We start from the raw sequence: 13,145 nt of genomic DNA, 5'->3' as shown, positions 1-13,145 counted from the left end.
GGTATACTTGGTTCATAAACTATGCAAACGGTACGGATTCGGATTTGATAAGAGAAAATGAAAATTGAAAATTAGCGTGGAAACTGAGCAATTCGCGCTGATTACACTCAGAGTTGTTTCCAACAATTCGTTTTAGCACCGTACTCAATGTCTGCTTTAGCGATGTTTTCCTTAGGTAAGTAAGAAACTCCTACTTTAATATTAGTTAATCTTGTTTTTTAGTTGTTCCATTTGCGCTGGCAATATACGGATCACGTCTTATGGAATTACCTCGTCCTCTACCTGTCACAGTCATTATTTTAGCACACTTTGTTACCGTTGTAATTAATATATTGGCTATAACTACTTAATTAAAAAAAGTTAAAGGTGTGATCAGGACAAAATATGTTAGCAGATAGCTTGTTAGTAAATTAATGTAAGAGTATATTTTTCGTGACGGCCAACGTGGTGGATTATGGCCAAACGCTTCTCATTCTGAGAGGACACGATTGAAGACGGTGAAGATAATTTTTTTACGAAAATCCTGTGGGTTTGGTTAGCTTAGGACTGGTCTGAAATACTTTCCTATAGTATTTTAAGTTACCAAAGGACAAAGTACTCGTAATCGTAACCTTTTGGCTTTCAGGACTTCATACTAATGCATTGAAAGTATACCTAAGTTATCCGATTAAGTTCAGGGGATTTACTTTAAAATCCTCATTTAAAATGTACGTCTTCATGTCTAAAGCTCTTAAATGAATCTGAAATGTGCTTAAGCTTTTATACCAATTCTATTACGCTGGGTTAAATATTGTTTACTTTTTTGGAGGACCCTATTTTCCCTTAAATTAAAGGATAAAGAAAGCTTAGCTGGGTAATCTTATTAAGAGTAAAATATGTTGAGGTTTTGTAATTTTTATCGAAAATATTATACTGAGTTACTTTTTATATTTGAGTACCCTAATTTTTTTTATCAATTAACTTAAATTTAGGTAGGTACCTACTTATACATACTAATGTCGCTTGCTCGGTGTGTAGTCATTTGTAGCCATTAATCAGAGTTTCTTTAGCTCCAAGTACGTGACATGAGAAAACTAAACCAATTTTCCAGTTAGGTACTACCACAGTGTACCTAACTTCCAATCACTGAGTGGTTTGCGCATTATTACCTAGTCGAATCAGCTGTTACTCGTATGTACCTATCTACCAATGGTAACTTAGTAACATCTTAATTAAATCTGTTGTGTTGGGAATATATAATTTATTAGCTTTGTGTTTGCCTAGAAGCTTAGGTTATTCATATATTCATACCGTTTATCATATCTACAAAACTAAAGATTATTATCGTAGCAAACTAGAACTACTTATACCGAATTCCATCCCAAGTTATCCCTAAATCACTTTGTTTTGTGCTTACAATATTATGTCTCACAAATCTAAATATTTAAAAGGAAAAGGTGACTTACTGACTGATCTATCAACGCCCAATTCAAACTACTGGACGGATCGGGCTGAAATTTGGCATGCATATAGCTATTATGACGTAGACATCCGCTAAGAAAGGATTTTTGAAAATTCAACCTTAGGGGTGAAATAGGGGTTTTGTAGTCCACGCGGACGAAGTCGCGGGCTAAAGCTAGTTTATGATAATTCACTTATTTATTAATTTATTTGTTTATTTATAGCGATAGCAGTGGCTATATTCTACATAAGCAGCATAAATGGAATGAAGGATTCCGACATAAAAAACACAAAGCTATACAGAAAAGGCTTTTCTCTTCAACGTTCGCCTTTGGATCAATCACTAGAGAGGGACGGATACGATGGTGATGATGTTCAAGAATTGCTTGAAAACATCGCTCGAAGTCCGCAAGTTCAAATAGGGTTCCCTTACAAAGATAAGGAACTTCTCATGAATGAACAATATCGAAAGGATAGGCATCGATATTGGCCGTGGACGCAGATTCTGTATGTTAAGCCTGCGTGGTTGACGTCAGTTTATACTCCAAGGAAACAAAATTATCTTTTGAATGACAAGGAACAAGAAGATGGTGTTAATGATCTTGGTGACTACTCTAAAGTCTACTTAGTACTTGATCCAGATGCTGATATAACTGAGTCAGATGTTAAAAATCTAAGCAACATGTAGGTATAAAAAAATTGAAAATGTGTAGGTAGGTATCACAATTTGAAATCTTCCCAAATTCTTTAAAAATCGATCTAAATACTTAAACGATGTTTATTATGTACTTAGTAACGGAATTTTAAATCGTTCCAGATTCTTTAAAAATCGAACTTTATTGTGTAGTAACGTGTGATAGCCTAGTTAGCATTGTGGTTAAGTAATCAGCCTCTTATTCGTGGGTCGGGTGTTCAATCCCGGGGTCGCCTCTAACCTCTAACTTTTTAGAGTTATGCGCTTTTTAAGCAATGAAGTATCGCTTGCTTTAACGGTGATGAAAAACATCGTGAGGAAATTTGCATGCCTTAAGAAGTCTCCATATTGTTTTCAAAGGTTTGTGAAGTCTGCTAATCCGTAATCAGCGTGGTAGACTATGGCCAAACCCTTCTCAATCTGAGAGGAGACCCGTACTTAGTAGTGAGCCGGCGATGGGTTGATAATGATGTTGAATGCCGGTTGTGATAAATTAAATTACACCTTTACTTTAATTTTTAGTGGCTAATATTTAAATGTTTTTAGGGTATCATCAGTACTTGCAAAACCTAGCACCTCAAGAAAGTATTCGCTTAAAGATCGTATCCAAAAGAAACGTCAATATAAAGGCTTCATAGTAAAAGATAATAATCGAAGACGAATGCGAGATTCAAACGAAAGTAAGCAAACATCATTTAATGACTATGCTTTCTTTTTTGCTTGAAGATCTTTTGATACTTCAGAATTAAAAGAAATGCAGACTTAACGACAATTATTGTAGACGACTTTAGCAAAACTTTTGTCGTGGACAGACTTTAGAATTTGTACAGTACCTACCTACTTTTCACCAAATGGTTTCGTAATTATATTTCAATCCATTTATTACCCGCAATAAGTGAGTCAAGAACTAAACTAGTTTTAAAATAAACTACTTCCACCCTTCATCTCCAATTCTTCAAATCTTTTAGGACCTGACAGTACATCCTTTGGAAAAAAGCATTGTCAAAATCGGTTCATATATTTGACAGAGTTATGAACCTTTTATAAACCAACATTGACAAAAATGTTCATTCCCTATTCCTAAGGAAACCCAACGTTTTCGGGATAAGATATGTCCCAAATGTTAACTTAAAATATTAGCTATTAGTATGCCAAGTTGCATTCAAATTCAGCATGTAGTATATGCAATAAAAATTAAAAAGAAAATTGTTTCGGTCTCTACCTATATGGTATTAGGCTTCCTTTTATATTTTCATTTTCAATTGAACTGATTTAGATTGCATAATTAAATTACTTATCAGTGCCTTTGGCATGCGAATAGTAAAATGAAAATCGTGATTTGGAGTTAATTTACATGAACGCGATAATACCCTCAATATTTCATCGTGAACAATTTACATCAATAGATTAACTTGTTGGATAGCGGTGAATGTTTGGTTTTGTGGAAATTAGGATTTATTACGTATATTTTATTAAGAAGATAATAAAGATTATTATTATTATTATTATTATTATACCCGAGTACGGAACCCTCGGTGCGCGAGTCTGACTCGCACTTGGCCGGTTTTTTTATAGAATCGTGAATTGTGGACATAGTCATATTTTTCAGACTATCGATTTGGCGTCACGTTGCATCTTCTTCACAATTAACACCATAGTAGTAGTAGTAGTTCTGTGATAATAGGCTATCTGCCATCACTGCGCGGGGTTCTCTCTACTCAGATTTTTCCAGAATCACTCAGTAAGAAGTCACTAGGAAGTATGGACTTCAGTTACCTACTTTTTCAAGCGTAGCACTGCACCGGTGCGGCGTAGCATTTGACATTGTTGCCTCAATAATAATTTTACAACATTCTATTTTCAATAACTAATGAGATGTGTTATTTACATATTTACAGAGTATGAGGAAAAAAGTTCAATAGAGCGTGATTCCAAACCGAAGAGATCCCGAGCAGAATACGGTGGCGGCGGCGGCGGTGGAGGTCGGACTCCAATACCTTACATCGGCCATCGTGGCGATATATTTGAGAGAGAATAAGTAGCACTTTCTGTTGTTTAAAATTTTTCTTCTACCTAGAAAATGATAACAATATCATTTTAGCTTATCTTTAAGTTCTTCGTAATTAATTGTGTATAATAATTATGCAAAACTGTAAGTGTTATTTTTTTAATACTTAACCGCTGCACCGATCTTGACAAATATCTAAAGATAAATTCAGATCGAGCATATGAAGTTGTAGACAACGGCTAGATAATTTAATACAACTATAATAAAATTATAAACAAACTTTAATTTTTACCTACTTACTTAATATTGTAGGCAGATGTTTCACGTCCGATGTTAGCTTAATATGTGGGTTAGGTTAATAATTTATTAGACTAGATGATCCCCGCTAATTTATCCACATAGATATAGGTTTTAAAAATTCCGAGGAAAATCCTGGATTTCAAAAGTAGCCTCTGACATTTTTCCCATTCCAAATTTCAGCCAAATCGGTTGTCATAGTTTCGTGGACATTCAGACAATCTAGACTTTCACATATTTTGTAATATAAGTAAGATTAAATTATAAAATAATAAAACTTCATTATGGATTTAAATGCTTTACTAATGCATGTTTTCTATAATTTATTAAGAGTATATCACAGTCATCACTTTAATAAGTGCATCAATATAAATAGTTTACTCCTGTATTACAATTAAGTAGGTACCTATGTATGTAAAATTTGAATTTCTATTAAGTTATTAATAAATAGTTTGACTAGAATTTACTTATGTAATGAATGTATAAACTAAAATACTATTTATACATATCTGAAGTATTTTATAAAAAGGACGAATTTCCCATAATTATACATTTTATTTACCGGGCGACGTATTATGAAGAAAGATTAATTTATCCATATGAAATCAGTGATATTACATCTAGGATAATAAAAAATATTATTTCCTGAGAAAATTGATTTATTTTAAATATTTTTCTCTTATCTGTTAATGACAAAATCTATAACGATAATGAAAAATTTGAAATACTTCGTGACATTAAAAAACCTTCACCTTCGGCTCGGGCTTGTTAATGACAGCTCGTTTGCAATAACCAACTTTCCACCATTGTATCACAATCTACTATTGTAACATATTTCTAAATTCGCCCTTTCTATTAAACAATTTCAATATACAATAATATGTGAAATGGTGCATTATTAATGTTTGGTGTTCTACAATTAGTGTGAATCCTATATTATATTTGTGCTGATTAATGACATTCCCTTCGCACTGTTGTTTGCGCACACAAAATATATTGGTTTTTATGAATATACTTCGCGCTCAGCAGAGCCTACGATGTTTTAATTTGAGAGCAACGAATGGGAATGAAGCAATAAAATTGTACAGCTCCATTTTATAGTTCGGTAACCATTGTAAAAATTAATTCAATTTCAATTAAAATTTGAAATATGAATTTAAAACTAATTTAAATTAATTTTTTAATACAGTATTACACTTTCTTTGCCTGTTAACGATTTAACGTTAGATACTATATTTTTGTACCATGGTGACGCTAAGATTGCTGAGCAGATATATATTTATAAATATTTTTTTGTAAATTTACTTTTGATCGGCCATGGTTTCAAGGTAATTCCTTAAGAGATAGGTTAAATACAAACATTCCAAGTTTTATGTAAGGAAATACGATTCGAAAGCCCGGGTCGCACCCTTCTGCAAGTGACGTGAAAGAGGATTATTGTTTAATATCGAGTAAATGGGTACAACAATGTTGGACTTTGATTGACTGACGACCACATTTTATTTTCTTGTTGTATATTTACGCAACTGGGTAAAAAAATTCACAAATCAATACTTAGGTACACTTTAAACTTTGAACATGATCTTAGAAATATATACCCAACTTTATCATACACAGTAAACAGAAATAAAAACCGGCCAAGTGCGAGTCAGGCTCGCGCAATGAGGGTTCCGTACTACAGTCGTATTTTTTTTGACATTTTGCACGATAATTCAAAAACTATGATGCATAAAAATAAATAAAAATCTGTTTTAGTATGTACAGGTGAAGATATTTCATATGATACCCCATTTGATATAGTCACTCACTTCGAAAGTTGAAAATACTAATTATTAGTTCATGACCACAATTTAATTTTTTTTGTGTGATCTAATCCTAAATTCACGGGTTTCAGATTTTTCCCCAAATGTCAGCTATAAGATCTACCTACCTGCCAAATTTCATGATTCTAGGTCAACGGGAAGTACCCTGTAGGTTTCTTGACAGACAGACGGACAGACAGACAGACAGACGTACAGACAGACAGACAGACAGACAGACAGACAACAAAGTGATCCTATAAGGGTTCCGTTTTTCCTTTAGAGGTACGGAACCCTAAAAAATAGAGGAAACCCCATGATATTTTTGTCCGATATAACGTCTTGAACGTACCGTTCATGTTTTACAATTAATACATAATATCATGCTCTCAATATAATGGATCTAAGTAGATATTACGGTTGATAAGTATACCGCAACAGTGAATCACGTGTAAAATTTTATTAAAGCAATATTTAAATGGTAAATACTGTGTTTCATATAACTTCTTGAATGAAATAGTATTATTATCTATATCTAATTAAATATACTTCTGTAGATTAATAAATGTCAATATTTAAATTATATTAATTACCTACATGACTAAGTAAATATAAATATTAATAGTAATTGATCCTTTGATAATTACATTTTGGGACTTAAACAATAATTGACTAGAATATGCAAGCTAAGTTATACTCTAATTTTGACTAGGCCATACTTAAGAACTAATAAAATAAAAATACAATTACAAAGCATTCCGGGTTTGACTTGCAGTCGTCAGTATGGAATAGTTCATGATTATTTATTTTAAGTCGACTATCTACTAAAAGGTGAGTCCAGACTATAATACCTCGTAACTAACTTTGTTATCATAATATGTTCACATTGTTTGTAATATAACATTTACACGTAATATACCCTATATACCTAATATTATAATACGCGTGGCGACATTGAATAAAGAATGCTATACACTTCACAATTTATGGCTACATTTACAATAATATGTTGGTTAAGGTTTACCTTCATGATAATATTATAGTTACACATAAAGTCGCAAAATATTTTATAACGCGTTTATACTATTAAACTTGTTATATAACGATGTTTTCTTACATTTAATCATGTCAAATATAGACTCACCTTTAGTTATGTTGTAATTTACTTCGTTACAAAAATATTAAATAAATAGATATCTAATAATATTGTGCAGATAAAACAACTTTTAAATATTTATTAACTTTGATCTAAACATAAGTATTTTGGACATAAGCGTACTTTATGATAAAATATAAATAATGGACAAATCATCAGGCACAATAATACGACTCTATAAATAAATAATTTGCTTTTGTATTATTTAATTTAGGACAAAGAACAGTGGTGTACGGTGAGAATCAGTACAAAGGGAGTCTCTGATTTTTTTTAGATAAAATACTAAATGAAGATCATAATTAAACTATATCAGCAGGTAGCTTAAATTTATAGGCTTCTTGTATCTTATCCAGGTTATCTGCTGGCATAGTGTATTAATAAACTTTTCTTAAATAACATTATATATGTAATATTATAACTAGGGGTAAGGTGACTTTTATAATTCTCAGTATTTATTAATTAAATGTCTAAGAGATCTTTTGCATCTTTAGATTTGATGTTGGAAGACGAGAAAATAGGACATAGTTTCACTATTTAACTTAAATATTATAGAAAAACTTGATATTTGTGTTATAATCATTATTCATGTATATCATTTATTCAGAGAATATGGAAATGGTAATTTTAAATAATATTGATTTAAAATGTATAAGTACAATAATAGTTATAACGTAGAACAAATAGGTATATACGTTGATAGATCTAAAATAATTGTATCATGTTCAATTGACAAAATTATTATCAATATATAATTGTTTTATCATGCGTGATGATAATAGGTAGACTTCAAAAATCATAGCTTTTGAAGTTTTATAGCCTGAAACACATTCAACGCGCGACGAAATGTGCCCAACGTGGCTCCTCGAAGTTTTAATAATATAATATAGTTCGTTACCGCCACACGCTGTAGAATGATGACAGTTGTGCTTCGACTTCGAGATATATTTTGTTTCTATACAATTCGTCGCGCGTTTTGTGTATTTCAGGCGTAAACGATTTCTATAAGCTGTTACAAGGTGAGAGATTAAAACATAAATTATACAGTGATCGAAACCTACAGCCAAGGCACAAGCCCGCTGAGATCTGTTTTTTTAGGGTTCCGTACCCACAGGGTGCCAACGAGGCCCTAATACTAAGACTTCGCTGCCCGTCCGTCTGTCCGTCTGTCCGTCCATCCATCTATCTGTTCTTCCGTCCGTCCGTCTGTTAGCGAGCTGTATCTCGTGAACCATAGTAGGTAGAGACTTGAAATTTTCACAAAATGTGTATTTTTATTGCCGCTATAAGAACAAATTCTAAAATTTTCATAATTACCGCTATGAAAATTTAATATATAAAAAATGTTTTTTTTTTTTTTTTTAATAGATATAGCGAGCAAGCGAGCAGGCGGGTCACCTGATGTTAAGTGATTACCGCCGCCCATGAACATTTGCAGCACCAGAGGAGCCGCCGATGCGTTGCCGGCCTTTTAGGAATTTGTTGGTCCGCCCCTTGAATAACCCCATGTTATAATCTAGTGGGAACACCGCCGATGGGAGTTGGTTCCACAGTTTGCACGTTATTTCAATCACGTTATGCAATGTTATTTCTTGTACGATGGTGCGGCACCCATCCTGTGTGAATCCAACTCACGTTTGACCGATTTTGACATTTGTATACTGCTCAGATTAGATTACTTGTTTTACGATCGTTGTAATATATAAATCAAATAAATCAATGTTCTTAAGATTTTTATATAATCATGGTACTTATAATTTATATATTATGTAAATAAGTCTTTTATTAGCTTTATGATAAAAATTAGTTAAAAAAATTGCTAATGCAAGTACCATCTAGAATCTAGATACAATAAGCAGGATAGGTGGCTTGTGTAGTCGCTCTCCGCTAGCCTACATTAGCGTCTTAACCTCCGAATACTGGAAAGAATTTTAAAAGGTAATTAATTACCTAACCTTAACGATTTATTTAATCTTTGGAATTCTAGAAAATAAAGTCAAAGTACCCACTTAATATTAGAATGGCCAATTAATTTTTCAGTATTCGCCGTCGGGCCCTGAGTTGCGCTGCCGTGCGACAAAACTGACGTGACCCTTGTGGCGGATGCTACGTGTCGCGCTACAAAATGTTGTCTCGCAAGATCCCGCATACCACATGGGCGGATGCTACACACCCAATCTAGATCGGCTCAATAGTGATAATTAGTGTTGGTAATCTACACTAATTATTGCTATTGAGTGTACGCAGAGATTATATTCGCTGGTGTAAGTAATTCATGCCTTATGAACAAGCGCCATTTGCTGTGCTTAGGTGTACGCGTGTGAGTATAGGTAATGCACGGTAAAAAAGTAGTTATAAGAGGTCTATTAGTTTATTAAGACTATGGTTCGATCCAAATATCGCCGATCTAGATCGAGTGTGTAGCATTCGCCCTAGATCTGTGCCACAATACCACCCACTGTGTTATTGTACACTCGCGAGCAAAACCATTGAATCACCTAGGTACTTATAATTTGCTACGAGTGATCTAAAAAACTAATTGACCAATGAAGAAATGGTGCCATTTTCATTATTCTTCATTAGTCATTATAGTTCTTAAGATCGCTCGTAGCATATATCACAAGTAGGTGAGTTTTGCTCGCGACTGTATTTATGTGGCATGTACTATTCGCACATTGAGGCCTATCACACTATCAATATCATCACGCGATACACAATACCATGATCCTGTATAGGGAAAATATTGATGAAAATTGATAATCTGTGGTATTGACAAGATTGCAATGTATCCGGATGTTCTTGAAATCCTGTGATCCCAGAATCAGGATACGGTATTGATAAACGCCTGATTTATTTTAGCAGCTAAAGGAGTGTTCGCACCTGGGAGCTGAGCGGCTCAATTTCCACTCATTATACGTGGCGTGGAACGAGTTTTCAACTTATCCACGTACACGCAGCTTCGAGCTGAGTGGCTCATGCTCCGATCAACTTGCTGGTGATTCTCCTTTAGGAGAATTGCTTTCTCCTCTAACTTGATGCAGGGCCACCTGGGGCATCTGAATGGAAACATTTGAGCATTTAATAGCTGCCATAGAGAAGCTTGAGCTTCTTTTTTAGATGCTATGGCCGCAAAAGCAGCTAGATGCTCAGGCGTTGAAGCCAATTACGCCCAGCCTAATTAGTGCAACATAAAGTTTAATCATTAATCTACTTAACGCAATTGATCCCACTCCAGGCTATTCACAATATCTCATTTATTAGATTTAAGCATATCGTGCATCTTACACAATAATTTATTATTATAATATTATACTGATATCATTCACTGAAACATTTACTTTAGATGTTATGCTTTAATATACCATCAACAAAAAAGTGTCCCACTCCAAAAATACAGAAATATGCTTCACGCTATTTCAAATCGGTTCACCTACCTTTGATTTATATCGATGACTACTGACTACCGCCATTAAAGAGATACTTCAATCTTAATCTTTCAAAAGTCGATCTTGACGTTAATTGCGCACCAGAATCGATAATTCAGAATTCAATATTTATGAATTTTGGATTAGGTTACTTTAGTTTTGAAGGTTCAACGTATTTAAAACATAAATATAACTAGCACATGTTGCTTCGCTAATCTTCGCAATCTAATGGACCCTTTAATTTCTACTCTTGATGAATCAATCATTTCTTACTCCTACTTAGTTAAACGCGTTCACTTACAGTTTATGAACACTTGAAGTTTTTGTTATTGTTACACTGGTATTTTATCTTATAAGTTCTTTGGTATAATTTAATCTGTGACTCTCAGCCGCCGCGTAGGCGATACATGTCACCCTCAGAGGTAGTTGGGGCGCGACATGCAACAAAGCACTCCCATGCCTTTGTAGAGCGATCCTCTTCGTTTGTTCCTCCATAGACCGTTAACGTCGTCGCCTTTAAGCGCAACAGTAGTCTCTGTAACAAAAGGTAGGTTATACTGGCGCTGATTTAACCAATCTACGACATGGTAGCTTACTTACACGATTTATTATTACAGATTGCCTCGAAACGCTATACGCCGTTGAAATATATCTGGTAACACTAGGGTGTGTATATAATATGTGTTAGCGTGTAGAGAAAAAATACGTGTTAATATTTAGAGATAATAAGGAGAACAAAATATCTAAACTCGATATCCGAACGCATAAAACTGTCGTATATGTGGGATATACCTCATAGAAATATTGAAATATGTAAATGTCGTGCGTGGGGAAAATAAAGAAACGTTTCTTATTTTCCTTGATATGTTTCTAATATCCTTGGAGGGTTTCACACCCTACACAAAGCTCGTAATACTAGCATGTAAATGGAGGATATGCTTTATTTCTCTGATCTGTGAACTATGCCTTGGGGAGCTATTAGGTGCGTAATGCACTCGCAATCAACATAGTTTTGATTATAGCACTTGAAGATGATAATATTATTCTACTTGAAATAAACAGTCCATATTGGTTGATTCTATCAAGTATATTGAATGATTATATAAACGGAAAAGCTGACTGACTAATCTATCAACGCACAGCTTAAACTGCTGAACGGATCGGGCTGTGGCATGCAGATAGCTATTATGACGTAGACATCCGCTAAAAAGGGTTTTTGCCAATTCGACCCCTAAGAGGTTTGTTTGTGTACCTAGTTTACGCGATACTCGCGGAAATAAGCTAGTTTAAGATAACATTATGACCTAGCTATTCGAGAGATTTAGAAACTGCATAAAAATACTGATGTAGGTATGCAATAAGAGCCATTAAAATGGAAGCATTATTATGATTGCATTTTGCGAATAATGATGTTAAATCTGTGGCAACTTTTTGTATACAGGCATCACTTTTAATCTCTAGATTTTAGAGGCAATTATTAAGGAAAGGGAAATCCAGCCAATAAACTAAGATTTATCGTATGCCTGAACTATACTTAAGCACTTTTTAAGCCACAGTCTTAGTGGCTAAATAAAAGACTGGCCAAGTGTGACTTTAGTAGTAGGTATACCAGCCCTTATAGGGTTAAATGAGTAAGTACCTTCTAAAGCAAAATTTTGAAATACTTGATGCGCTTAAGGCAGATAAATTTACTCTGCTTAAGGTGAGCACCGAGGTGGTTCTAATAGGTAAAAATCCTATATACCTAATCCGATATCTTCCCTAGAGGGTCGCATATCTTAAGGACATTTCCGCTCCGTTACCAAAAAAGAAGGGTGTTCAAACAGCTTTACCTAGATGATTAAGGTTCTCGTGCTGAGGGAGGTACTCCTGTATGTCGTTGACGATCCTTGTGATTTCCTGCGTGTCCTTGGCGATGCTGCATAGTTCCTCCTGGTTGAAGTCAGGCGTGATCTGCTTGCACAGCAATATCTGACTGATCACGTTACCGAAATTCGAGGGACCCGCACGGTTTTCTGTAAAAAATATAGTACTGTCAATGGTGTAGAGTTAAAATATAAAATATGTGAAGTTATCTAATTAAAATACCACGTTGTCCGATGTATATCATGTTGTAGAACAATAAAATTGCGTTGTATATGACGTAAATATTTTTGCATTTAATTTTTTTTTATTTTAGTTTATATCTACTGTGCAGGAATTCCAGCTGTGTAAAAGATGAAAGAGTTATAGCCAGAAGGTAATCTATAAGACCTTTAATATTTAGCAAGGGTTTGGAATTCAGTAATTGTGATTGAGCAAGGGTGACAATTACCTAATGCATAGTTTA

The 13,145-nt window shown here is 34.1% G+C and overlaps 2 protein-coding genes across 4 annotated transcripts in view; one reads left to right on the top strand and one right to left on the bottom strand.

Annotated features, from left to right (window-relative positions):
* On the top strand, positions 1–4,910 carry LOC117991218 (uncharacterized). The gene is made up of 4 exons (XM_034978774.2): positions 1–175; positions 1,665–2,124; positions 2,681–2,814; positions 4,033–4,910. Exons 1-4 carry the CDS (start codon positions 148–150, stop codon positions 4,170–4,172), a joined length of 762 nt encoding a protein of 253 aa, XP_034834665.1. The 5' UTR covers positions 1–147; the 3' UTR covers positions 4,173–4,910.
* The window catches only part of LOC117991355 (uncharacterized), a 108,475-nt gene continuing 100,198 nt past the window's right edge, over positions 4,869–13,145 (bottom strand). For all 3 annotated transcript variants that reach the window (XM_069506349.1, XM_069506355.1, XM_034978933.2), the window contains 2 exons: positions 12,649–12,831; positions 4,869–11,351 (listed from right to left, as the gene is read on the bottom strand). In XM_069506349.1, the coding sequence (XP_069362450.1) occupies positions 11,233–11,351; positions 12,649–12,831 (302 nt within the window). In that variant the 3' untranslated portion in view covers positions 4,869–11,232. The remainder of the gene's footprint in view (positions 11,352–12,648; positions 12,832–13,145) is intronic.

The sequence above is a fragment of the Maniola hyperantus genome, chromosome 2 (genome assembly GCF_902806685.2).
Source record: "Maniola hyperantus chromosome 2, iAphHyp1.2, whole genome shotgun sequence".
Lineage (NCBI taxonomy): Eukaryota > Metazoa > Arthropoda > Insecta > Lepidoptera > Nymphalidae > Maniola > Maniola hyperantus.
Note: the sequence above shows the minus strand (reverse complement) of the source record. Positions and strands in the feature narration are given on the sequence as shown.